At 51.9% G+C, this 26,536-nt stretch overlaps 3 protein-coding genes across 14 annotated transcripts in view; all 3 read right to left on the bottom strand.

Moving 5' to 3' along the window:
• Positions 1–1,917: 1,917 nt before the first annotated feature.
• LOC111935776 (E3 ubiquitin-protein ligase Midline-1-like) lies at positions 1,918–8,500 on the bottom strand. Of its 11 annotated transcripts, none has more exons than XM_023936298.2 (8): positions 8,216–8,500; positions 6,903–7,540; positions 5,744–5,839; positions 4,958–5,191; positions 4,808–4,830; positions 3,577–3,713; positions 2,779–2,810; positions 1,918–2,198 (listed from the first exon to the last, which is right to left on the bottom strand). In XM_023936298.2, exons 1-8 carry the CDS (start codon positions 8,373–8,375, stop codon positions 2,058–2,060), a joined length of 1,461 nt encoding a protein of 486 aa, XP_023792066.2. In that variant the 5' UTR covers positions 8,376–8,500; the 3' UTR covers positions 1,918–2,057. The 11 variants fall into 11 exon arrangements, with proteins under 11 accessions (XP_023792066.2, XP_086707705.1, XP_086707707.1 ...); XM_086851579.1 differs by lacking the exon at positions 8,216–8,500 and adding an exon at positions 7,753–8,139 and having other exon boundaries at positions 6,903–7,665; XM_086851581.1 differs by lacking the exon at positions 8,216–8,500 and adding an exon at positions 7,873–8,105 and having other exon boundaries at positions 6,903–7,635.
• Positions 8,494–15,700, bottom strand: LOC111935777 (E3 ubiquitin/ISG15 ligase TRIM25-like). 2 transcript variants are annotated; one of them, XM_023936299.2, is made up of 6 exons: positions 12,601–15,700; positions 11,918–12,013; positions 11,311–11,544; positions 11,206–11,228; positions 10,141–10,316; positions 8,494–9,544 (listed from the first exon to the last, which is right to left on the bottom strand). In XM_023936299.2, the coding sequence occupies exons 1-6, from the start codon at positions 13,213–13,215 to the stop codon at positions 9,423–9,425; spliced, it is 1,266 nt and encodes a 421-aa protein (XP_023792067.2). In that variant the 5' UTR covers positions 13,216–15,700; the 3' UTR covers positions 8,494–9,422. The 2 variants fall into 2 exon arrangements, with proteins under 2 accessions (XP_023792067.2, XP_086707715.1); XM_086851589.1 differs by having other exon boundaries at positions 8,494–8,846; positions 12,601–15,324.
• Positions 15,701–20,958: 5,258 nt separating this feature from the next.
• The window catches only part of PPARGC1B (PPARG coactivator 1 beta), a 40,793-nt gene continuing 35,215 nt past the window's right edge, over positions 20,959–26,536 (bottom strand). The window contains exons 6-12 of the mRNA XM_086851576.1: positions 26,229–26,265; positions 25,832–25,896; positions 24,665–25,430; positions 24,124–24,199; positions 23,248–23,369; positions 22,829–22,983; positions 20,959–21,251 (exon numbers count right to left, since the gene is read on the bottom strand). Coding sequence (XP_086707702.1) covers positions 21,148–21,251; positions 22,829–22,983; positions 23,248–23,369; positions 24,124–24,199; positions 24,665–25,430; positions 25,832–25,896; positions 26,229–26,265 — 1,325 coding nt within the window. The 3' untranslated portion in view covers positions 20,959–21,147. The remainder of the gene's footprint in view (positions 21,252–22,828; positions 22,984–23,247; positions 23,370–24,123; positions 24,200–24,664; positions 25,431–25,831; positions 25,897–26,228; positions 26,266–26,536) is intronic.

Genomic DNA, 26,536 nt, shown 5'->3' on the forward strand with positions numbered 1-26,536 from the left:
GCACATTGCTCTGCGGGCTCCTGTGATGGTGTTATCAGCCCTCTGTCCACAAACCCCACAGGCAGTGGCTCTCCCTGGCTCTTCCCAGTGTTTCCCAGGCTCCCAGCTCAGCATTTTCACTCAGCAGATAAAGGCAGCCTGTGATTTTCCCCAGCTCTCAGCTGCTTTGTGCCACCTGGCCCCCTGCCTTGTGTCAGGAGCCTCCTGCCTTCAGTCCTGTCCTCCTGGCACCTCCCTGCCCAGTGCCCTGGTCCTGCTGGCACAGCTCCATGGAAGGGTGGCCGGGTTATGCTGAAAGTGGTTAAAAATGAGTTATTTTCTCTCCTTGTCCTTCCCTCCCTCTACAGCTCTCAGCGCACTGAGATCCAGGCCTGAATTTGCACATTGTTACATCAAGTTTGGAGATGCAGAAGATGGAACTGTCTGGTTCTCACCTGTGAGTTCTATCAGCACTGGGACAAACCTTCCTCCCCAGCCTGACCTGCTGTTCATTAACAAAGCCCTCATTAATGTCACACTCAGGTCTACATGTGGCAGGTCTGACTTATTAGAAAACCCATAAGACTAAGTAACAGAAAGAGGCCCATCCTAATGCTTGAAGTGCATTTAATTTAATTCACTCACATCATTCAGTGCTTGGCAAAACCAAAAAAAGAGGAGCTAAAATGAGCTGCTTTTAAAGGCTTCCATCAAGGATGAGACAAATGCCAAGTAAAAATTGAGTGGTTGGAAGGGAGAGGGCGTAATACAAAAGGAAGATGCAATGAATCAGAGTTCTTAGGTAATCAGAATACTTAAGCCATAAAGATGTCAAAAAGACATAAGCCCTGTCCATATCTCAGGACAATTATACTGCAATCAAGAGTGTTCTGCACAAACATCTGTGCAGAATTGCTGCACTCTCAGTGTGTCACCTAGAGTCAAGAAGTAAGTAAGTGATAAAATTTTCAGAGTGTTGGTATGTGTTAGCAGGCTTAGTTAAATAATTGCTGGACTCTGTGTGTTTTCTTACCCTGCTTTCATCCAGTCTTTCAGCTCTTTGCTTCCTCAAGGCTAAGGCATGGAACATTAAAACAAGTCACAAATTCCGAGGAGTCTCTTTGCAAACAATCAAACATATGGGGGAATTAAACTGCACCAGCAACTTAGCATCTAACTCAGAAATTCCACCTTCCCAGATACTCATTTTCATCCAAAAGCTCTCTGAGCCTGCAGCAGGATTACAAATCCCACGTTTGAGTGAGGGTTGCTGTCTGCAGGGATTTGCGGCACTGCAGGAACTCTGCAGCAGCATCACTGACCTGCACTGGCTGCTCCCAGCCCCTTCAGCTGGCAGCCAGAGAGAAGCCCAGGTCAGGAAAGTGCTGAAGGACAAGCTCCTTTTTCCCTTTTTTTTGCTTCATCTGAGTGGCTGAGAGCAGCTGCCCTTTGTGCCTTGCTGGCTTCAAGCAGGAAGGAATATTTGTAAAGTCACCTTGAGCAACCGCTGAGCTCCCAAAATCTGGCTAACACTTTCTGTTCTGCTGACAATTGATGGGTGCAGCAGAGCCAGGGCTGAGCACGCAGCACAGCTTGGAGAGTCCATTTAAACCTGGAAGAGAGGTGTTACTCTAAATCTGAGATGGATTGCTGTGTTTGTTTTTAATCCCTGAAATCAGGTACGTGTTGATTATCACAAGTGACAGAACAGAGTTGTAGCCACAAGTCCTGTAAAAGGACAGAGAATTTCAGCCTCGATTTCTTCGGAGTCTACCCACAAAAAATGCTCTCAAACAACTAATTCCTGGTGATGGTATGAAATCCTCCAGTCTTGCTGAAGTGCATTTGTTTGGTTATTCAGCAACATAGTGACAACAGAATCACCACAAATCATCGTACAAAAATATAATTAGACCCATGAGATGATACAGTCCACAGTTTACAATGCTGCAGCAGCTGGAGATTTTATTATGTTCATAGTAATTCTTAGCACTTATTAAAAAAAAACTTTTCATATGTTCCAGAACTGATTTGAATGCAAGGTAGGAGGGGAGATCAGAACACTTGGTGGATTCTCATTAATAGGAGTCATCATAATAATAAAATCCTTCCCATCCTGAGTTCTGGTGCCGTTTTTTCCTATCTTTCTTATATCTGGCCTTAATAGAATTCAAATTCTCAGACAAGTTTTTAAGTTGTTCCTTCTCGATGATGCCTTCCTGCAGTAGGAATAAACAAGATGGAAAAGTTTCACTTACTGAAAAATAAAGTAGTATTTTATAACATACTGGACAAGTTGATTCCAAGTAGAACATTGTCTTGTCTCATAAAAAAGTATTTCTTTTCCCTGACCTGTTTTGAGCAATTGTCTGGTTCTGTATAAAGCACAGCCATTGACTGAGCTCACAAGACTAATAACTGGACATACTGATTTAAAAATACACCTCAAGATTTGCTCCAAAAGTTAAAAAGTGGTGAAGAAAGTAAGATTTTCTTTTGAATTTACTAATTAAGAAGAAAATGATTTGCAAACTAAACTTTAGTTCCAGCAATTAAAATAATAATTTTTAAAAAATCTTTTGTATAACTTCTAAATAACATTTATTTTAAAAAGCTTGTAGAAAAGCTAAAATCTGACTCCTTTCTTTTAAGGTGAAGGACAGCCTTAGGCCTCAGACCCTCAACACTCTGCTTAGGTCTCCTTAAAACTAAAGCAGGAAAGTGCAGGACATACAGTCCTTAAATGAACAACTGAAGAAATTTGCAAGGAACATTTTGTAAGTAAAGAAAAGGATTTACCTGCTCCGCTCCATTTAGTTGGTGGAATTTATCTGAAAAAAAAAAATTAAAAAAAAAAATAGAGAAGAATGGTTAACAAAGCTGGCAATGAACTCAAATTTAGGGCTGGGTACCTAAATAAGTCGGAGATAAATCAGGAGGTGTTGCATATAGGTAAAACCTTACAAAAGAAAGGCCTTGTAAAAGCACAGCTGAGGCCTGCACATCAGCCTGCATTCGTGAGAATCAGCCTGCATATCAGCCTGCTCCTGTGAGAACCAATTTGCACCTGTGTGAAAAGGGACTTGTACCCATGAGAACTGATTCTGTACCCATGAGACAAAAATGTAAACATCTTCAAAAAAGAAAACCTTCAGCAAGCAAGCACACCAACAACTACTAACCCAGGAACTGAGCAGCAAAAAGATTCTAACCAAATAGAAGGAAACATGATAGTTTTAAAAACCATATAAATATAAGTGAACAATTAAGTGGAGATATTTGTTGCATGAAGAAGAGGTGTCCTGTCTATGTCTACTGCAAGAAGGAGGGGATGGGGCTGGGCAAACACAGAGGATGTTTGTTGACAGTGGGACTGAGCACCCAGAACTTGGGAAGCTGATGGGAGCAGGAAACCACATGAGAGAGAGGAGAAAGGGGCCTTGCACTGTTCTTAGGACCTCTTCCTTGTTATCCACAGAAACCTGTCCCCTCCCCACCACTCCCAGGACCCCACAGCAGCCCCTCACACCCTGGTGGAAGGAGCCAGCCGGGACTGGGGTCCCTGTTTCCTAGTGGGGCTGGGTTGGGGCTGCTCACCGCGCACATTGGCCAGCACAGAGTCCAGGTGCAGCATTAACTTCTCTCTCCGGGTTTCATACTCAGCAAGCATTCTCTGATCCAGCTGCACTTTCTCCACCTTCACACTCTTAGTGTTCAGATCCAGGCTGGCAATCCTAGGGAACAGTCATTGCACCAGGAAAAAACATCCAGCATCCAAAGGTAACAATTCTTCGCTAGGACAGAGTCTGCAAAGAGGAGAGGGCTTTGCCACCATGAATTATTGTGTTAACAGCCCTTTGTGAAGGTTGAATTCCAATTGTTACCTACTTTTATTTATCTGGCAGTGCTTTTTGCTTACCAACCTGCACTGGAACTTTCAAATGCTGATAATGAAAGAGGAGGAGGTGTTTTGATATTTCCCATGTGTAAACACAGCCTTGACCTGCTGCAGAGAGACTCTTACTGATGTAGCAGTGACAGAACAAGAATGCCAAATGCATTCAGTGGTGTCCAGGTTTCTGGGAAATTACCTTGGTCCCAAGGGCTAGGATGTGACTGGAAGCACAGCTGTAACAGACTGAGCTGCAGCCCTGAGGTACACGGTGATTCCAAATTCTCCTTACAATCCAAGTTTGAACTCAGCTTTAATCTGTGCAAGTTACAGAGGTGGCACCTCAAATTCCAGGCAGATGTTTGAGCCAGCCCTTTGTGCAGCTGGGGCCTCCAGTGCTGCTGCAAAGCTGCTTGTGGATCTGGAACTGCTGGTGTGCTGCTGCACCACTGAATTACAGCTGACAACCAGGCATTGCATAGGAAGTGGTAAATTATAAATTGAAGATATCACTAGCAAGAGAAGTGATAATAAATCTTTCTAGCTACCAAGCTCAGAAACTTGGTGGGAAATGAGCTGGTTACCACTGCTGCCAAAGGCTATTTCCTGGGAACTCAGCTGAGGGAGGGTCACCAATGTGCATCCAAAACAGTGTTACTGTAAACTGAACCCTAGGGGCTTCATCTCTGATAAAACCAGCCTTCTGGCAATAAAAGCCAGTGGTTTTCATCAGAAACCAGCCAAAATGAAACTGAAATGTAAAGGGACAACAGCAGGCAGTGATCTCTACATCCCTGTTAATTGTGTGGATGTGGTGCCCTCTGGCTCAGCTGGTGTAGGGAGCAGCTTTGCTGCACAGGGTGGTGGGGTTTGATCCCAATTATCAACACCATATTTTTTCAAAGAAGAAAACAAGTGTTATGAAGTGGAACATACCTATCTGTGACCAGTTTCAGTTCCTGAAAACAGGGTTGCAAAAAAAAAAAAAAAAAGAAAGAAAAAACATCATTAGTGTGACTTTCAGAAAGGTCACCTGGCTGAGAAACCTGGCAGATCCATGAAGAAAAGCAGAATACCACTGCTTACTTTGAAGAAGAGGAAAATATCTGGTTGCTCTTTTATCTCCTGCAAAGCCTGAAGATTCTGCTCAGCCTGGTCTCTCTTCTGTTCCATTTCCTTCCTTGTGTTGGCAATGATTTCCAGATTTGCTTCCTCATTAGACTGAATGTCACTCAGTATCATTGTCATTTTCTCATCAAGCTCCGTCTTTACTTTTTCAAACAGTTCTTCTAGCTGAGAAGTCAGTGTTTTGGTATTGATCTAAATGAAGAGATAAGAAAAAGGGGCACTGGCTCAGAAACACCACCCTTCAGTTTAGTGTCCCTGCTTATCAATTAGGATTGTATCTGTCCTGGCTTTAGGAGGAAGCAGACAATAAACATTTGCTTAGAATATCTGATTCAACGGAGGCTTTTCAAAATTAATCCTGATACAGTAACAAAGTCAGATGAATTTCAGCTACCAATATGAGAGTTTACTGGTACACACTGAAAAACCCACTTGTAGATATAAATTGCTTTTCTTTTATTAAACAGGTAGAAAACTTTAAAAACACATAATCTTATGTACAGTCTGTGGGCTGCCAGTCCTGCAACCTGGTCTGTGCAACCACAACACCAGATGGAATCCCCCAGCTGGTTCCTCCTGTGGAAGAGCTGGAAGGCTGCAATAAATCTTGACTTCTGCCAGTTTCTCAAACCACTCTTTCCCCCCTCTCTATTCATCTGCTTCTAACAGTATAGTTACCATCCCTTATTGCTGGGAAACTGTGAAGGGAAGATTTTCTGAATTAGCAATAATAAGGATACCAACCTTGATCTGATTCTCGCTTTCCTGAAGATCTTCTAGAGCAGTAACAAAATTATTTTTGTATACCTCCAGCTGTTCCATGGTGTCGATGAGTTTAACCTGGCAGGAGGAAAGACAGCACTGAACTTCCCATCAGGAACAGCTTCAAACCAGACTGGCAGTTTGTGGAGCTGGTGAAAAGGCCATCGTCTCACACATCCCACTTCTGCTTGGCAGCCCTGAACTTCTGATAAGCAATTTGGGGGACAAAGTTAGTTTGCAATTCATGTAACTGCAAAGGATGTTTCTGCTAATTCCTGAGGAGGCTGTGACCTGTCCAGAGGGAGCCATTTCCTGGTCGTGCACTGGGTTCCTGCAGGGGTTTTGCTTGGGCTCTAAACTGAGCCCAGATATTTCAATTGTGAGGCAGTGTGTGAGCATAGGAAATGCATTTTATCCCCTCAGTCTCAGCTGATTCTGGAGTACTGAGTGCCTCATCCAGTCAATCCTTGGACACCACCAGGGATGGGGATCCAAGCCTCACTGGGCAATTCCTTCCAATGTTTAACAACCCTCTCAGTGAAGAAATTCCTCCTGATGTCCAACCTGAACCTCCCCGGCACAGCTTGACACTGTGTCCCCTCATCCTGTCACTGCTTACTGGGGCACAGTGCTGATCCCCACCGTGCTGCAACACGGACAGCACCCAGGGAAACGACCCGGAGAGGGAAATCTCCCTTCCCCAGCCCAAGTTCAGTAGCAGTGGCATTCCCGGGGCTCTGTGGAGGAAGGGATTTTCTAATCTCTGCAGGAATATTTCTCAATCCCAGGCAGGCGGCTGGCAGTCCCGGGGCTGCGCCTCAGTGGGGCAGCGGAGCCTCTGGCTGGCTCTGTCCCCACACCCTGAGGGACTGACCCACGCTTGTCCCGGCCAGCCCCAAACACCTTTCCCAGCTCTTCTCCCTCTGCTCAGCTGTCCACACTATTCTGGCAACACACAGGAGGGAGTAAAAAGCAAATTGCACCACAGTGCAGCAGTCCCTTGCTGGGGCAGAGAGGAAATCCCTGGAGCTGCCCTCACACCCATCCCCATTCCCCGTGAAAGCCCCACCAACCTTCCTGCGGCTTTCCTTTCCTTTCCCCCTTCCAAGGCAGGGGCCATGGGGAAGGAAGAGCTCCTTACCAGCTGTCTGTCGTGCCCCTCCTTCATGGCGATAACCTTGTGGCCCCTGTGGGCCCCGGCGATGCAGCAGAGAACGCAGATGCACTCCTCCTCTCCCAGGCAGTAACATTCCAGCAGCTTGCCGTGATCCTGGCACCTCCTCTCCTCCGCCTTCCCTGCTCCCACCTCCACCAGGACGTGTTCCTGATGGAAACCCCTGGCGTTGTGTTTGCTCAGATGGACCCGGCACAGGCTGACCTCGCAAACCAGGCAGGTTTTCAGGGCCGGCTGGGGCTCATCCAGGCAATACTCGCAGGGAACCATTTCGCTCTTCCCCTCCTCGGCGCCTTCGTCCTGCTGCAGGCCTTCCCTTAGAGCCCCTTGTTCGTCGGAAGTGGTGGCCTGAAAAGCCTGCACGATGCTGTCCAGCTTGAAGTTCTTCTGCAACTCCAGGTTGGGCCCCAGGGAGGTCCTGCATGTGGGGCAGGGGCTCTGGGAATTCTGCTGGGTTCCCAGCACCTTCTCAATGCACTGCCGGCAGAAGCTGTGGCCGCAGCTCAGCGACACCGGCTCCTCGTACAGCCCGAGGCAGATGGGGCAGGTGAGCTCGGCCTCCAGGCTGTCAGCCCATCCACATCCCTCCCGAGCTGTAGCCATGGCTGCAGCGAGAGCACAGAAACGAAACTAAAACCACGGCAGGAGCCCGCCCACGAGGCTGCAAGCACTTCCTCCGCAAGCCCTTCCCTTCCAAACCCTCCCTCCCTGAGCCCTTCCCTTCCAAACCCTCCATCCCGAGCCCTTCCCTTCCAAACCCTTCCTCTCCGAGCCCTTCCCTTCCAAACCCTTCCTCCCGAGCCCTTCCTCTCCAAACCCTCCCTCCCCGAACCCTTCCCCTCCAAACCCTCCCTCCCCGAACCCTTCCCCTCCAAACCCTTCCTCCCCGAGCCCTTCCCTTCCAAACCCTGCCTCCCGAGCCCTTCCCCTCCAAAACCTTCCTCCCCGAACCCTTCCCCTCCAAACCCTCCCTCCCCGAGCCCTTCCTCTCCAAACCCTCCCTCCCGAGCCCTTCCCCTCCAAACCCTGCCTTCCCGAGCCCTTCCCTTCCAAACCCTCCCTCCCCGAACCCTTCCCTTCCAAACCCTCCCTCCCCGAACCCTTCCCTTCCAAACCCTCCATCCCCGAGCCCTTCCCTTCCAAACCCTTCCTCTCCGAGCCCTTCACTTCCAAACCCTTCCTCTCCGAGCCCTTCCCTTCCAAACCCTTCCTCTCCAAGCCCTTCTCCGCCCCACGCCCGGCACAGGAATGTTCCCTCTGCCGGCTCCATCCTTCCTTACGCTGTGGCAGCCGGTTTGGGAAGTTTCCCCTCAGTCTCCAGCAGGAAATGCTGCCCAGTCTCTCCTCACCTCCCAGGGCCTCTTTGCTTCTGCACTGGATATGCGGGATGGAAAGAAGGGGCAGAGGCAAAAGCTGCTGCCTATGATCAAAGATCACCATTGCTGCTGCCTAGTTCTGTAGCAGTTAATGCTGAGCTGTCAACTTTTAGATAAAATAAATTGCCATTGTGTTTTGCAAGCTAGCAACGTGACTTTAAAAACATGAAGCCAACACAGTATTTGATAATGCTGAGCAAAAATTAGCAATTTAATGGTATTTCCATTTTGATTAACAGAACAAATAAAAGAGGAGCTCCAGCAGGAAGAGTCAGGGTGCTGTGATATACCCCCTGTCACAGCAGCCCACAATCCAATTTCTGTTTAGCACAGCCTCTGTGCAAGGATCACAATTTCTAGTGCTGGAAGTACCAAATAACACCTTGAGCTTCAACACACTCGTGGCAGTGTGGATGGGATACTTCAAAGGGATGGTTCCTGCCTCTATAAGCCTGAAGTTCTTAGCAGGATGTCCAGCCTTCACAGACACATCATGAAAAGAGAGTGTTGCTTCTGCCTTGAACACGTCTTTGACCTCAGTAACACACAGAGATAACTGAGGCATTTGCAGGCAGCATTCAAACCAGGCACAAACAATTCCAAGCTTCCAGCAGCTCTGGCCACCCTGCACATCTGGGATAGCAGTGTGTGAACTGGAGTCCTATCCTGGTTTGGGCTGGGATAGAATTCATCCTCTTCCCAGCAGCTGGCACAGTTTTGGGTTCAGTAGGGAATAACATTGATAAGACACTGATGGTTTGGCTGTTGCTGAGCAGTGCTTAATCTGAGCCAAGGACCTTTCTGTGTCTCATGCCCTGCCACTGAAAAAAGCACAAAAAGCTGGGAAGGAGCACAGCTGGGGCTGGTGACACAAACTGGCCACAAAAGGGATATTCCACACCATAGAACACCATGCCCAGTATATGAACTGGGGGGAGATGGCCAGAAAGAGCCAATTGCTGCTCAGGAACAGTGGCTGGACATCAGAGAGCAGGTGATGGGGAAGCAATTGTGCTGTGCATCATTAGTTTTGGTTGGGCTTTCTCTCTCTCTTCCCTACTTTCTGTGATTGTTATCATTACGATTGCCATTGAGTTTGTGCTTCATTAGGCTAGTTGGGGTAAAAACCAGAGGTAGATCCGAACGTGAATGAAGAGTTGGATTGAAAACCGAATCCAGAGTTAAACCCAGACCGGGATCCAGAGCTTCCTGTAGCATTACTAAATGAGAAAGCTAAAGAGAAAAAACACATTATGATTAACAGACAATTGTGGAGATTTGGAGTCTGCCTCTGTCCTGACCCAAGGCTCGCTGTCAGTGAGGGCTGAAGCACCATCCCAAGAGCAGCACCCAGGGAATTCTAATTTCACCAATTCAGTCAGACAAGCGTCCCACTGTGCACAGTTCTGGGACTGTAGGCTGAGCTTACAAAGCATGGTAAAGGAGCAGAAGTATTCACACAGAAAGAGCAGGTTATTTATGTCCTAAGCAAACTACACCCTACTGCTGCTGTGATAAATTCTCAACTTTCCCCTTGAATCAAAGGGATGTCAGAGGTACTGCTATTATCTTCTCTTCATCCTCCCAGAAAACTCCTGGGACTTGCAAGCCTCTTTACCCATAGCCTGCTTTAGCAAGGTGTATCCAAGGCATCACAGCCCTGAATCTCAGGACCAGCTCCCTTTGCTGTAGACACATGTGCAAATAAGCATACAGTGGAATCAGCACTTCTAGAGCTACTCAGTGTGCTTGGTGTCTCACATCCTTTTCTCAAAGATGTTTTATTGACTTCTCCATCTTGCTTTTGACAAAGTGAAATGAGCACTTACGTGGTGGTGGTGGTGGTGCTCCAAATCCTGAAGATGGGGGTGGCTTAAAGGAGAAGTCCAGCTTTGAGAGGAATTCCTGGAAAAGCCTCATGACAACATCTGCTTTTGATTTATCCACAGTAATGGGTGGCTTTGGCACTGTCATGCCATCCATTCTAGGAAGTGTATTGCATTGCCTAAAACACACAGAAGGAATCACAGAACCACAAAACCACTGAGGTGAGAAAAGACTTGAGAGTCCATCAAGCCCAGGCTGTGCCTGATGCCCACCTTGTCCCCAGCCCAGAGCTCTGAGTGCCACCTCCAGGGATGGGGATCCAACCCTCCCTGGGCAGTTCCAGTGCCTGAGCTCCCTTTCCATGGGGAAATTCCTGCTGCTGTCCACCCTGAGCCTCCCCTGGCCCAGCCTGAGGCCGTTCCCTCTCCTCCTGTCGCTGTTCCCTGGCAGCAGAGCCCGACCCCCCCGGCTGTCCCCTCCTGCCGGGGACTTGTGCAGAGCCACAAGGGCCCCCTGAGCTCCTTTTCTCCAGGCTGAGCCCCTTCCCAGCTCCCTCAGGAATTCTCCAGCCCCTTCCCAGCTCCGTTCCCTGGCTCCAGCCCCTCCATGTCTCTCCCACCGTGAGGGGCCCAGAGCTGGACACAGCACTCGAGGTGTGACCCAGCAGTGCCAGCACAGGGGACAGGCCCTGCCCTGCTCCTGCTGCCGCCCCATTGCTGCCACAGGCCCGGTGCCACTGGCCTCGCCCCCCTGCCCACAGCCGGGCTCACGTTCAGCCACCACTGAACAGCATTCCCAGTTCCTTCCAGGCAGCTTTCACTGTTCCCCCAGCCTGGAACTGCATGAGATTGTTGTGACCACAGTGCAGGCACTTTGCCTCATGGAACTTCACACTGCTGGCCTTGGTCCATGGATCCAGCCTGTCCTGAATCCTCTGCAGAGCTCCCTGCCCTCCAGCACATCCACACTCCTGCCCGACTTAGTGTCCTCTGTGAACTTACTGAGAGTGCGCTCCATCCCCTCATCCAGATCCTCAATAAAGACACTGAAACTCAGGGAGAGCTTACCTGGCTTTAATTGCTGAAAAACCCTGTAGAAGACATTTTGAAAGCAGAATTAGCACAGTGCAGGCACAGCCCCGGAGCTGTGGGAAGGGAGATGCTGATAGGTACCTTGGTGAAAAGAAGTTTGTCCTTCTGATTTCTCAGAGCCTCCAGGTCCTGAACATCACGGCTGGCTGAATCCTTCCTCTTCTTCTGATTATTCATCTCTGTCTGAATCCGATGAAGTTGATGCTCCTCATAGTCACTGAGGACTTTCAGGAGCTCTCCTTTTTTGTTGTCCAGCTGCAGATGCATCTTCTTGAACAGGTTCTCCAGCCTTTGCCTGTGCTGGTTCTCCTCAGTCTATTAAGAAAACAATTTCAAAATTGTAAGGGACATTTTCCACATAAGCTCTCACTCAGAAAAAAAAGTCTGTCTTTTTTTCTGGGATGAGAGACATAACTAAATGGTGAAGGTTGAAAAAATAAAAAAGTCACACACCAGCCACTCATCACGAGGCACAGACTTTCAAGGTTAAGGAAGAATGCATCCTCCCAGACTGATAAGAAAGTTATGCATCATCTTCCCTCAAAGAAGAAGCCTCAAAAATACATGAGAAACCACCCAGGAGCTAAAAAAGCTTCTGAATCCACGAAATGAGGAAGGGCAAAAGGAAATTTTATCTTATTTACCAGCAAGCAACCAGCCCAAGGTGATATGTGACCTATAAACAAACCTTTAGTGCTGTCTCTTGTTTGAGCAGGTTTGCTATGGTTTGATCCAGTGCACCTTCGTGGCGTTTCATTGTTTCCAGAATTCCAGGCAATGCTTTCTACAAATACAACCGGAAGGAAATATCAGGATAGGACTGGCATAATGCACGAGATCAGCAGTTTTATAGACAGGGATTAAGTTAGATTTGTGCAAGGTTTGCTCACTGCATGCTCTCAGGACGTATCAGTAGATGAAGGTTTACTGGGAGGTTTTAACCCTGAACAAACGCCACAATTACAAGCATAAAAAAAGCCAATTTGAAGCTGAAAACTGTTCACCTGCACTAGGCACATATAAAGCTATTTAGGTTGGCACCTTTCTTTCTGTTACTCTCATTAATTATCTTTGCATAAGTGCAGCTCAGGCTCATCTTTGGCTTGGAGGCGCACCAAGGACTAAAACCTTGCACGAGTCCCACCAGTTTGGCCAAACTCTTCCCTCAGGAGGGGAAAAAAAGCGTTTGTAACACCTAACTGTGTATCTCAAAGGCCAAACCCAGAGAGAATCTGGGACAAAACTAAGAACAAAAGCCCAGGACTGCAATTTAGCCCTGCCCTGGGGAAACTCAGGAGCCGTGCCCTGTGCCATGGGCAGCTCTCTGAGGTTCTCCTGGTGCAATCCATGCCTGTCCCAGCAGCCTCTTACCTGAGCTACGTTGAAAGCCTCCTCCAAACTGATGATCTTGTGCTCCTTGTGGGAGAGGACTGAGCACAGCATGCAGATGCACACGCATTCCTGCTGGCAGAAGCACTCCAGCAGTTTGCCGTGCTCGGGGCATCTCCTCTCGGCCAAAACCTGGGCACCGCACAGCTCCACCAGCACATGGTTCTTCTGGGCGCTGCCACCGCCGTGCTTCTTCAGGTGGGCTTGGCACAGGGAGGCTTCGCAGCTCAGACACGTCTTCACGGCGGGCTGCGGCTCCTGGAGGCAGAAATCACACAGGATCACCTCCTCTGGCTGCCCCGAGCTCTCCCCCTTCTCCTGGCATTGCCCTTCCTGCTCTTCCTGCTCTTGGTGCGCAGGGTCATCCATGAACTTCTGCACGATGTTGCGGAGGTGGAAGTTGGGCTGCAGCTCCCCGACGGTGGAAAGGCAGAGCGGGCAGCGGATGGGGCTCGGCTGGCTCCGGATCGCCTGCTTGATGCAGTCCCTGCAGAAGCTGTGGCTGCAGCTCAGGGATGTGGGGTCCCTGTAAATGTCCAGGCAGATGGGGCAGGTGAGCTCTTCCTTCAGGCCGGACACGAGTTGTGACCGGGACATGGCGCCGCAGCCCCGGGGCAGGGCTGAGCCCGGAGGGAGGGAGGGCTCTGCTGGGAAACGACACAAAACGCGGCAGTGACGAGGAACACGCTTTGCCCCGTGGGCTAAAAGCTGCTGCCTCCTCCCCCTGGCAAGGGAGTGTCATCCCTCCCCGCCCTGCAGCTCCTTTCCTCTCGGTGCAGCGTGGTTGTTCCGGTGTTGAGAGAAAAAAAAAAAAATCGTAATAAGTCGTGTTTAAGTGTTGGGAGTTCCATTCGGTTTACCCGGCTGAGCTTTGTCCTGTGTGCGAGTGGTTATCTCGTAAAGACTGTGAGCCCGAGCGATGCTGGTTAAGGAGGAATATCCTGGCCAGACCATAGCAATGGGCGAATCCAAAGAGGAGAAATGTTTTTGGAGGCCTGTGATCAAAAAAGAATAATTGGAGGAATGGGATGTTACCCAAACGACCACCCGAGACCCTCAAAGAAACCCTACTCAAATGGAAATCAACTCCAGGAAGTGATTTAAATATGCAAAAAACCCCACAAAAACCCACGGAATGTTTAGCATATAGGTATGAGTTTGGGGAAATGTATGGAATATGTAAAAGTTCCATAGATTTCAATTGGTCTGTTAGCAAGGTGTGGTGTGTTTAATTGAGAGTTATGCCCCACATGCCCTGGGGCTGAAATAAAGTAATGCCACTTTCTAATATTGAAATTACAGTGTTAGAGAGTTCAATTCTCCATTTTCAGTGACAACAGGACAAAACTCCACGCAGCATCTCGAGGTTGAGAGCTTGGACATTTCAAGGGGAGCATGGCAGAAGGTCCAGCCCTGCTTTGATGGGTCAGCAAATGAGGCAGGAAGGAAAACTGGGGAGAATCCTTGTGGGCAGGGAGGCTGGGACAGCTGGACCAGCAACCAGAGAGCAAAAGCACCAAACCTGTTCCCCTCTGCAACACCTGGATGGAGCTGGACAACAACGTGGGCCTGATAAATGCTGAGTGGGAAAGTAAATGCATGGGTTACTTGAAATGCAGCCCCCAGAACCCCTGGGCAGACCTCGTGTGGCACAAAGATGAGGCTCCCGTCAGGGAGCTCCTTGCCAGCAGAGCCCAGGGCAGGATTTGGTCTCAGATGCCACTGCTCAGGGCACAGGTGGGAGCTGAAACTCCAAAAAGCATCCCAGGATGGCTCAGCAGGCAACAGAACGAAATCCACACAGTGGGCATGCCACACTGGCCAGAAGCAGCAGCCTGGGGTGTGCTGGCCACGCTGCCAGGTGCCAGCCAGCCCAGGGCAGTGCCCAAAGCTGGGCCTGTTCACAAAAGTTCCCAAGTGACTGATTTTCCCCTGCCACTGTGCCCAGTGCAGGAGATAAATAACACCTGCTCTCCAGCAGCCACAGGAGCTACTCCAAAACAGCACCCGTCTGTGTGAAAAGGAGTAGTTGTATCACAAAGTTATGCCAAAATAAAAACAGTCCAGCTGGGATTTTTCCCACATGGTTGGAAGTAATTGCTGGGACCAACAGAATTGTTGAACTGATATCAGCATTCACCAGCAGCTCCCTTCGGACTCTAGGTCTGAATGCTTGCAGGAATTATTCTCAATAAACAATCGTATTCAATAAACAGTATCAGTGCTTTGTTTTCCAGGAGGCTGCCTGGGAGCTCAGTGTTGGAGGCACAGGTTGGGCTGGGAGGACAAATATCAGCTCTGGTCTGTCCCTCCCTGCTGACCCTTCCTTTGTGTGCCCCCTCCCTCCTGGGAACCCACTCCTGTGTCTGCTCCACATGTGCCCACCCCACCACTGGCTGCATTTCCACATTTCCCCCCTCCAAAGTCGTGTTTTCATCTGTCTGGGCACTGTCACATCACAGTGCCTGATGTATCTCAGGAAAACACTCCTCTTTGGTGGCCTTGAAGCCTGCTGGTTTTGGACAACATCAGGAATGGGCTTCCCATCAGCTCTCTCCACTCTGGCTGCAGCAGTGGCAGGGATGAGGGGCTGGGTTTGGGGTGGGAGCCTGGTTCCAGCTCTGTGGCCAGGCTGGGGGACCCACCCTGGGCTCCCACAGATGTGCTGGAGACAGGCAGGTGTAGAGCTGCTGCCTACAATGGTACAAAGCATCAAAAGCCAGCAGCTGGCACAGCTCAGCACCTTGCAGAGGTGCTCCTTTCGGGCTGCTGGGATCCTCCAGGCCGGCAGCATCAATGATCCATGGTCTGGATAAAATCAGTCCAGCCTGCTGGTGCCTCACAGGGGCATGGCTGGCATGGGGCTCCCCGTGCCCAGGGGGAGCTGGGCCTGCCCACACCTTCCAAACATCCCATCCACAGACAAGGACCAGGACACCAGGACACGGCCGTGCCCCAGTTTGGCTCCCAGGGCGGCTCTCCCAGTTCCAGGGACTCTCCAGGTGCCATCCTGAGCTGCTCAGCTGCTGCATCACCACCTGGAGTCTCATCCACATTTTTTCCTGCTCTCTTACTCCACTCCAGAAAATGTGAGGAGCATGCCCTGCTTCATTCTTCACCCACTCCATCTGGGGAGTTTCTTTGGCGAGGGGTCCTGAGGCAGTGGCACCACTCCAAGTCCAGAGTGCAGAGCCCAGGTTTTTCCTGCATGAGTTTAACTGGGAGAAGCCAGACTCAAAATAGCAACACACAGGGATATTCCCAGGCAGGAGCTGCATCCCTGGCAGCTGGGAAGCTCTGCCACCCCCTTGGCACAGCCCCCAGCCAGCCAGGCAGAGCAGAACACCTCACCCCAAGCAGACTTGCATTAAAAACTGAAGTATAGCAGCACAAACTTGTTCCTTTTTTTGTTCTTTCCACTTTATAGTATATATGTTATCGTTTATTTATAGGCAGATCACTTCACTATTTACAGTACATGAGCGTAGAGATTCTACAGTCTTTTTGATGTAAACAAGAAACTCCACGGCAGGGGAGTCTGGAAAAAGAAGCCAGTTCTGAAGTATTTACACAATTTAAAATAGAACTTTTATACCCACTGGATAGATATAGAGAATACATTGAGCGATTTGGTTAAATTATCTATGAAACTATAGAATCTGACAATGTAAAAATACAAGAAAACGTTCTCTCATTTTAGAAGGTAGACAGTTAAATCACACTAGAAATAAATCTCTTTTGTTTTTTAAAAATAATAACAATAATAATAATAATAAAGGAAAGGCATAAGAATCCATGCCATCTCTTAAGGTTAAAGTATATTACATAAATAAGGACACAACAGAACGGAACTGGGGGAAAAAATTAAGTGAAATATAAAAAAAAACACTATCAATTAAAAAAAAATACTAAAAACTTGATTCTTAATCATAAAGGGATCAATTCTGCTGCTTTTACTTACTCTTCAAGTAGAAAATTGGAGAGTTAAGTAGTACTTACTCAGCATGAGTAAGGGAGGCAGAATTGACCCCTAATAATTATGAGCAGTGTCCTTTTACTTAAAAAAAAAAAAAAAAGACAGAATTTAGCTTTTTTTTATAAATAACAAAGCAGATGTGCCCCTTTTTAGGTGAAATTCTTACACCTTTCTCAAGAAATGCATCAATTGAACCGTTCTCTCTCTTTCTCACATGCACTCACACACTCCCTCCCCAACTCCTGCTGCTGCCCCTGGCCCCAGGGAGGGCGAGGGAAGAGGAATGAAACCCCAAAATGAAACCCCAAAATGAAACCCCAAGGCTGCATTTGGCTCTATATTGCTTGAGATTGTCAGGGATGCACTTGGAACACGACGGGTGTCGGGTTCAGCTCCAACACCGGTGGACTCAAGAGACCTCCAGAAAGAAAAGAAATCCCTCCCAAAAAAAAGGAGAAAACCGTGTTGATCTGCAATTGTGAAACTCCTGGACAAGGCCCAGACTGAGATGAGGCTCAGGACTGTAACGTGGTGAGTGAGCTGCTGCTTCCTCAAAGATGTGCAGCCCAGGCAGGAAATTGAGGAATCGAGAGAAACCTTTGTTTTGGGGGCAGCATCCATCCTAAAACCTGGGATTGTCCTCTGCATTCAGCCCACACACTCAGACCCGTTTGCTCCTCCCTGCGGAGCCTCAGGGACATGCTGGATTCCAGCCAGAAACCTGCTGCCCCCCCCCCAAAAAAATTAGTTTTTCTGGGGCAAACCCGTGCAAAACAAGCAAAAGGGGCATTTTATCAGAAACTCCTCACGCATTCAGCATTTCCCCACAGCAGGAAACGGCTGGGGGAACGTTCTATACTTACACACTTTTAAAAAAATAAATCTCCTCCTGACTTATTCCTACCAGAATAAACCCTTTTGCTCCCAGTTTCTCCTGCCCACCCCACAGCCCTAGCCCTCACAGGGGGCTGAGGTGTGAGGGGTCCCTTTTTGAGGGGCACCCACCATGGTGCCACAGGCTGGGTGGGATGTAAAGGCAATCCTTGGAAAATGGGGGGGGATCCCCAGTCCCTGGCAGCTGCTGCAAAGCTCTGGGCACCTCTGGCTTCCCTGGCAGCAGGGCCTGGGCATTGCTTTGCTCCTGCCCCCGTTCCCTGTCAGCATCCAAATTTTAGGCAGCTCTCACCTGCCCCTGTGCCCGACCCACCTTCCTGCAGACTCGAGCACTGTGAGCTAAAGACACCTTTAGAGTAAAAAAAAACAAAACCCAACAAAAGACCCACAAAAATTAAAAAAAAAAAAAAAAAAAAAGAAACCATGTGGAAATTTACTTTTCACCCAGTCCTAAAAGGTGGGGGAAGCCCCAAGGCAGGCAGCAGCACACAGCCCAAGGGGCTCTAAGCATAGTGCATAAGTCCTGGATAAGAAAGATTTTTCTGGGGAGGAGGGAAAACAAACCATCCCAAGTGAATGGAAAAAAAAAAAAAAGGTAAAAACCCAAAGCAAAACCAGAAAACCCAACCCCACTTATAGGCTTCAGGCACCACGAAGACCACTTATTGCATCTCTTCCTACCCTAGGGCTGCAGTACTGCTGAGCTCTGTGCAGGACCAGCCCTCCCCTTCCCCAGCACCGGCCTCGGCACCCAGAGCTGAGCCAGGGCAGCCAGCCCCAGGAACACCGGGAAATTCTCCATCTGGGTGTGCCAAAGGCAGTGCTTGGGAAGTGACTGAGTGATCCCCTGGAGTGGGCTGCAGCCCCCCCAGCTCTGCACTAACCCTTCCCCTCCACCACCCTTGATGCATCCCCAGCGGGGCCCAGCCATGGGTGCCCCCAGCTGAGTGGGAGATGGAAGAATTCCACTTATTTGCTTTTCTTTTTTTTTTCCTTTTTTTTTTTTTCTTTTTTTTTTCCTTTTTTTTTTTTTGGTTGGCTTTTTTTTTTTTTTTTTTCTTTTGATTGATTGTTTTCTGAAAAACATCAGCACAGCACAGGACAGTACTACCCACCCTAAATGTGTCGCTATATACATTCTACATAAGCTCTATAGCAATCACATGTAAACATCATCATCATCATCATCATCGTGAGGAAATACTAGGACAGAAAAAGGCAAAGCTACAATGAGGCAATTGCCAATAGCAGATGCTCAGTCTCGGCCAGAGCTGCTCGTGTTTGCTGAGGTGGGATGAGAACAGGGGGGATTTTGGGGTGGGAGAGAGGCCGGGTTTCAGTGCTGGGGCTGAAGTGGCACAAGGCCGGTTCCCCGGCAGTGATGGTCACCGTGGGGACCCCGCGCTGGCCTCCGGGCCCTGGCGCTGCCGGGCTGGGTGTTGTCAGAACCGCGGCTCTCCCGAGGGGAACAGCCAGGGAACTGTGCTGGTGTCGGCATTGCTGCTCCTGCCAGAGCCCAGCTGCGCTCCGGCCCCGAGCCTCGGCCCACCCTGGCACGGCACGGCTTCGGCCCCGAGCCTCGGCCCACCCTGGCACGGCTCCGGCCCCGAGCCTCGGCCCACCCTGGCATGGCTCCGGCCCCGAGCCTCGGCCCACCCTGGCACGGCTCCGGCCCCAAGCCTCGGCCCACCCTGGCATGGCTCCGGCCCCAAGCCTCGGCCCACCCTGGCATGGCTCCGGCCCCGAGCCTCGGCCCACCCTGGCACGGCAGAGCTCCGGCCCTGAGCCTCGGCCCACCCTGGCACGGCAGGGCTTCAGCCCCGAGCCTCGGCCCATCCTGGCACAGCAGAGCTCCGGCCCCGAGCCTCAGCCCACCCTGGCGGGGCTCCGGCCCCCGGCACCTCATGCCGTTCCCGAGGCTTCGGTCGCTCTCCCCGCAACGTGCCCAGGGAACCGGGGATAAAACCCCCAAGTCATGGCAAGGGGAGACCCCAGGAGACTCTAATCTATCTATTGGCAGAGTTAAGGCTATAATATTCTATCTACAGAGGATGGCTGAATCCCTAGTGGTCTCTGGGGCTCAAAAATTAAAGGAGAAGGTGGCAATGGCTTGAGGCGCAGCAAGATTCCCACTCCCTTGGGAAAACAGTGTCTCTGGCCGGCTGGTGGTGGGCTTTGCTCCGGCTGGGGGACAGCTGTGTCCCCATCTCAGCCCACTCACACACGGAGGGCAAGTCCTCAAGTAAATCTGACACTTAAATCCAGCCCCGAGGGCCCTTGGCCAGAGGCAGAGCTGTGCCCCGGGGCGCTGGGATGGATCTGGGCTGCGGGTGGGTGCTGAGGCGTGTATGGCTTATCAGCTATGGGACAGGGTGCTGGGTGGGGGTCCAGTGTGGGTGCTGTGCCCCCCAGCCTCTCTGCATTTGGGGCTGGGATTTGGGCTGTGTGTGGGGCTGGAATTTGGGCTGAGTTTGGGGCTGGGCTTTGGGCTGTGTGTGGGGCTGGGATTTGGGCTGAGTTTGGGGCTGGGATTTGGGCTGAGTTTGGGGCTGGGCTTTGGGCTGTGTGTGGGGCTGGGATTTGGGCTGAGTTTGGGGCTGGGATTTGGGCTGAGTTTGGGGCTGGGCTTTGGGCTGTGTGTGGGGCTGGATTTTGGGCTGTGTGTGGGGCTGGCTGCCCAGCAGAGAGCACAGCCAGGTCTTCTCGCCCCGCTTGCTTTGCAGGGTGTGGAAGCGAGCGAGGATCAAGCCCCAGGGCCTGGCCAGTCTCCCAGCCATCCGAGGAGCTGGAGAGGAGCCAGCTCCTCCACACGGACTGGAGCATCCATCCCCCAGCGGCTCAGGCCCGGCAGCCCCCAGCCCCTCTCTCCAAAGGCAGCAGGGGTGCAGCAGCGCTGGCTGCAGGTGCTGCATCCCTTTCCCACCCTCTGCAGCCTGCAAAGCCGCCCGGCCCAGGCTCCATCACCCACCGGGACCCAGCTCAGCACCGAGGGGCTCGGGCCACTCCAGCACGAAGAATGGCTTTGACAGCAAAGTGGGTGACCCCGGTTTGCCAGCAGGGGAATGTCAGCTCTGAGACTGCTCTGACCCCCCATTTGCTGAGTGGCAAGTGCCTCATTACAGTGCATAGTTAAAAATCAAGGAAGCGGTACAATAAATCTGAATTACAGTACATCTGAGCCATAAATACATTTTTTTTTTTTTTAAGTATATACTTTTTCTTTTTTCTTCTCTTCTTCTATTAAAAATTAGTTTATAATCCTGATTCTATTCACAATGAACAATTTCATCATCACACACTACGGACAAAAAAATGTTATGGTGAACACAGCTGCAACTCCACGGTGGGAGCGTGGGGAGGGCAGGGAGGGGGAAGAGGGGCCGGGGGGCTCCTAGGCTCACCCTAAAACAACCAGTCAGAAGCAGAGGGGGGACTAACGTGTGGCAGTGAGACATCAACACCATGGGGACTCACAGACAGAAGCAGCTTTGTTCAATGTAAACATCGATCAGGGGACAGCAGTCTCTCTCTCGCGGGCGTGCTCTCGCTCTCTCTCTCGCTCTCTCGCTTGCCATAGACTGAATAATTTCTTTGAAAACGTAAACATATTGGAAGTGCCTTGACTGAGGTATTGAGGTATTCCTCCAAGGTTAAGGCTGTTACCGATGCAGGCTGAGCTGGGCCTCCTGCAGCAAGCTGTCGAAATCCATGGTCTCGTACTTGCTTTTCACCGGAGCCGGGGAGGACTCGTCCGTGCCGCAATCTGGGGATGGCAGGGACAGAAGGCAGCCGGGTCAGGGAGGGGGGGATCAGCGTCCTCTCTGCCTCATAGGGAGGGAAACTGAGGCACAGCAGGGCACTGCTCTCTGCCCTGCTACTGCACAGCCAGGCTGGACACAGCGGTGGTGGTGACGGGACTGGGGACAGCGAAAAGAGCTGGGGCAGAGGGGCTGCAGCCAAGCCCAGCTGGGCAGGGCACATACCACTGACATTCACTGCCAGGGCTGAAAAAATCAGCTGGGTGCAGCTAAATTTGGAGGGGATGACACAGGGCCGTCCCATGGGAGCTGTGCTGGTGGCAGAGCCAGCCTGCTCCACCGCCAGCCCTGTGCCAGGAGCTGAACACAGAGTGCCCCTGGAAAGCCCAGGGAATTCAGCACCTAGCAGAACTAAGGCTGCCTAATTTCACAGCAGCTTAACATTTTGGGTGTATAGTTTTGAATGGTGTGGTTGCATTTCACCTCTGCCTGGGGCCTCCCCTTCTTATCCTGTACCAGGATGAGCAGGAATTTAGGAATGAGCTGGGCTGTGCAGGAAGGGGGTGACTGGTGGCTCTGAAGAAATCAGGTGAGGAGAACTGAGGGGGCTTCTCTTAGGCAGGGGGGACAGCTCTGGCCCCCTCCCCGCAGCACTGCACAGTCACCAGCTTCCTCATGGCCTGCTACCTGGCTCCTAATTTCTCTGTGCCCAAAATGGGAGGCTCTGGGATTTATTTAGATGAACAATGGACCTTTTGCCCACAATCAAAGTCAAGGCATGGCTGCTCTAAGCAGAGAACATAGTGCAAGGTGATAAAAAAACCAGGGAGTGCTTGTAGGTAAGTACTTGGAGGTAAGCCAGGACCTGGGGATTTATTTTCTTGAAGTCTTTCACCCATCAAGTGGGACCCAGAACCCTTCAGCCCCTGCAGTGGGTGCAGAAATAAACATGCAGTGTTGGTGAAACACCTGAAGCAAGGAGGGCTGGACAAAGCCTAGGACACATTTCTCTTGCAGGACCAGCCCAGGGTTTGGCTCCTGGCCCTCAGCTCAGGCTGCAGCCCTGGTGCCACAGTCACTGAGACCTTGCTGAAGCACTGAAAGGATTAATGCGACCACAGCACATTTCAGTGCTGTCACTTTGGCTCCAGAGTGCATGTGCAGCGTGGTGGATCTGTCCTGCAGAGCAGCAAACCACCCACATCACCTCTTGGGCTAATGAAATGTTGCTGACTGCCTTTTCTAATGCCTGGGAGGGAGTTTTCTGCTGGAAAGCCTCCAGCACTGTGCAGAAACTCAGCAGACACAGGATGGGCTGCGCTCAGCTGAGACCTGGCAGCCCCAGGCTGGGATGCTACATTTTGCAGCACAACACACCCTGAGGCCTCACATCAGTTTGTTTTTTTCCTTCTCCCCAATTTCCCAATCCACCTGTCTGAGCCACGAGGCACAGGAAAGCCAGGGGGCTTTTCCTGCAGGCTCTGAAGGCGTTTGGATCCCTGCGTGACCAGGGCTCAGCAGTGCAGTGTGCTCTAACAGCTCTGTGCTGATAAAAGAGACAAAGCAGCTGCTGCTTCCTCACCCAGGTCAGCGTATCTGGTCCAGAAGAAGCGGCCCAGGCCACCAGAGCTGAGCTGGAAGGAGGGCTCGTTCCTCTTCCTTAGCGAGGGGCCGTTCTTCAGCGATAAGGCGGCGTGCTCGGAATACCGGTACGTGATGAAGCCGTACTTCTCCCCCCTGAGCAACCACAGAAAGAATTCAAGATGTCATGAGCCCTTGTGATACAGCACTACACCCCTGGCCCATCATTCTTCCACTCCTCCATCCCACAGATGCCCTTGGATCTCTGCACATGCTGAGTCTCTTTGACAAAAGCACCAAGACCGAGGGCTCGGCTGACCCAGGGGATTGATGTGGCACTGCCTGCAGGTGTTGTGGGGCTTGGGGAGAGGAGCTGCCTGGAGCTGCTGGAGCCCTGGGCACAGCTCACTGCTCACCCACCTGTTAGTCCTGGACAGGACCTGACACTCCACGATTTCACCAAACACCTCGAAGCGTTTCTTCAGCTCGCTGGAGCTCATGCTGCTGGAGAGGTTTCTGATGTACACCACCCGGCCTTCCCCCTGCCAAAGCAACCAAAAGCTTTCAGGCTTGGACCCTGCACCTCTGTGCTGCTGCTGGGTTGTGGAGGAGCCCCTGCAAGCCAGCACTGGGAAGCACTGCCATGGACACAGCCTGCCACCTCCAGGATCTGGCTGTCTCCGAGGTCACAGTGTCACCCCCAGGACAGCCATAACCGGGCTGGAGCAGCCACCGCTCCCTTCTTCTCTCTTAAAATTCTCCCACATTCTTCCAGCTCTCTCAGCTTCTCCTGGCAAATGTGGGATATATTCCCAAGAATTGCCAGGGGCAAAATCCAATTGCATTGCAGGAAAAGGTGCCAAAGCAGCATGTGTGAGTGTGAGTGTGTGTGTGCAGGGAGCACCGATTTACTCTGCCGTGTGCCCACCCCTCTCCCAGCTCCCAGCGTGTGCCCACGGGTTCCCGGAGCACGAGGATGCAGCGGGGCCACATCTGTGACAGCTGAGCAGCTTCAGGGATTCCCCAGTTCACCCCACAAACTGCCAGTGCCAAGTGCACTGAGGCAGCAGCGTAGGATGCTCTGGGCATCCCTGTGCCAAGGGCTCCGTGTGCTGCCAATCGCTGGCGGCTTCGCTGCACGTTGGGTTTTCCTCTCTCCCCACCCCATGTCCTTGTTTAACACTGGCCTCGCACCAAGGGATGCTGAAGCCAGGGCTGATGGGCTCCACTGCTGCTTTCTGGAGCAGGAGATGAGCCCAGGGTTGGGGTTGCTCTGTGAGGTCCCCGCTCACTTACGATGGCCTTTTCCCGTCTCTTCTTCAGCTGGCCCCGGTGCCCGCTTCCACCCTGACACTGCTCGCCGTTCTCACACCTGCAAGGGAGGGACAGGGGGTCAGCTCGGGGCTGGGGGAGCTGCTGGGAAAGCTTCAAACATCACTGAGAACCTGAGACACCCACAGGAGTGGGTGGGCACTCAGGGGCACTGGGAGCCAAGGAGAGACTGGGGTCTGGAAACACTGGACAGGGCACTGGGAAGGTTTCTCTCATCAATGCCAGGGTGTCCCAAGCCAGCACCTGTCCCTTCCCAGGCCTGGCTTGGGTGCCTGCCCACGCCCTGTCACCCACGGAACCCTCCCAGCTGCTTCGCTCTGCCACTGCTTCCTCAGGCCATGGCTGATGCTTGCAGCAGTGGCTGATGTAGTACCAATTATTTTCATAATTTTTCCTTCATTAATTAGCATCTCTACTGCTTGGGCAGAGAGCACTGGGGCTGCCCTGCACCATGCTGAAAATTCAGGGGGCAAAAGCAGTCCCAATGTCCCCGTGCCCCCCGTACCTGAAGGTGCGTCTGCTGGCGGGTGACCGCGACCGGCAGCACGAGGAGCCCGAGCTGGACCTGCTCCGGGAGCAGTAATGCAAACTGGTCCTGGAAAGGGGGTTTCTCCTCAGGCACAGCTCGGTGTTGCCATGCTCCTCCTCTTCCTCCTCCTCCTCATCCTCCTCATCCTCCTCCACAGGGGAGCCGCTCTCACTGCAGCTGTCCTCAAAGACCGTGTCATACTCGGGGGTTTTGCAGAAGACCATGTCCTCCTCGTCGAGGGCACTGTCCAGAAAGCCAAAGTGCTTTGTTAAGCTGGCTCTGATCTCCTGGTCTCTCAGCTGCTTCACGCCGTCCTTCCACAGCAGCTCAGCGCCCGTGTCCTTGCCCAGCTCCAGTCCCTGGTAGTGGGCGGCCGGGACCCTCCTCTTGTGCTCCGTCTCCACCTGGCTCGGGGGCTCCCACGACTTGAGCGCCTTCCTCTGCAGGGCAGCCTCGGGTTTCAGCACCTGGCAGTAGTCGTGGTCCCCAAAGGAGCGGGAGAAGGGCCTCTTGAGCAGGCCCTGCTGCTCGGGGAGCGCCCGCCCGCCCGCCCGGCTCAGGTGGGCGAACAGCTCCGTCCTCTCCGGGTGCTTCCTGGGGGCTTTCTGCGAAGCTGCCACGTCCCCGGCGCCCCCGGGGCTCAGGGACATCCCATCCTCCTTCCCCGGCTCCTGGGGGATGTCTGGCTTGTACAGGTCTTCCTCGGCGGGTTTGTATGGCGGAGTGGTGGGCGGTGTGAGACCTGAACCCCCCAAACAAAGGGCAGGAGTCAGCTCTGCCCCCTCTGTCCCTCCCCAGCCCTGGGCTGCACCCACGGCCCCCACAGCCTCAGCCAGTGGCACTTGGGGGAACAAGAAGGATGCCTCGATCCCAGTAGGGACCAGAGGACTCTCCCTTCCCTCCTGGCTCATGCAGGGCCCCCCTGAACAGCTCCTCCCACCCCAAACACATTCCCCTGAGCTGCTCACGGTGCTGGGACGTGGCAGCACACAGGGGTCTCCTGTGTTTGCAGTGTGAAGGGGATGAAGGTGCCCCCTTGGCTGGGTAGGCTGGAAGTGATAAACTCCAGGCTGAATTTAGGGTAAACGAGCCCCCTCCTAGAGTACAGTTCTGCAAAACTAAAAAATCCAAAGCCTGTCCTACCTGCTGTCCCACACAGCTCCACGGTCAGCATTGGCTCAAAGTTCCTCTTCCCAAAGGCTGGGTCACTGGAGAAGAGCAGAAAATCAGGAGAGTTTAGGTGAACCACAGCCCCAAAACCCAAAGGAAAGCTGAGAAAACACTGCCCACAGGTGAACCCTCCCGCTTTGGCTGCTGCCTGACAGAGTCACCCCACAAGGGCAGCTCCAGGGCACACACCAAGTGTGTCTCTCCCAGCTCCTTGCACCCTGTGGCTCCCCACAGCCCCGTGCCCAGCAGTGCAGCTCCCTGTGCTCTGCAAACACAGCTCCCTGTGCTGGCTGCAGGGGCCCTGCCCAGCCACACAACCCCAGGCAGTTTCCAGCCCCACACTGGTTCACTCAGCCCCATGTGCACTTACGTTTGTGCCAAGGACAGTGTGAGACACCTGGGTGTTTCTGAAAGGCAGGAGAGAAGCAGGTTACCAGTGGAGCTGTGTCCCTGCAGCGCCCACTGAGGCCTTTGCCCACCTGACAGGGACGGCTCACGCTGCCAGGGCTGAGCCATTCCTGCACTTGCACTTTGCTGGGGTTTTGGGGCACCACTAAAGCTGAACCCCAGAGCCCAGACCCAGGGAAAACCCACGGGGAAGAACCTGGAGGGATGGGGCAACCTGGTCCCTGCTGGGTTATGGCCACGCCAAATCCCACACCTCATTATAAGGATGGG

The sequence above is a fragment of the Cyanistes caeruleus genome, chromosome 15 (assembly GCF_971803275.1).
Source record: "Cyanistes caeruleus chromosome 15, bCyaCae1.hap1.1, whole genome shotgun sequence".
Lineage (NCBI taxonomy): Eukaryota > Metazoa > Chordata > Aves > Passeriformes > Paridae > Cyanistes > Cyanistes caeruleus.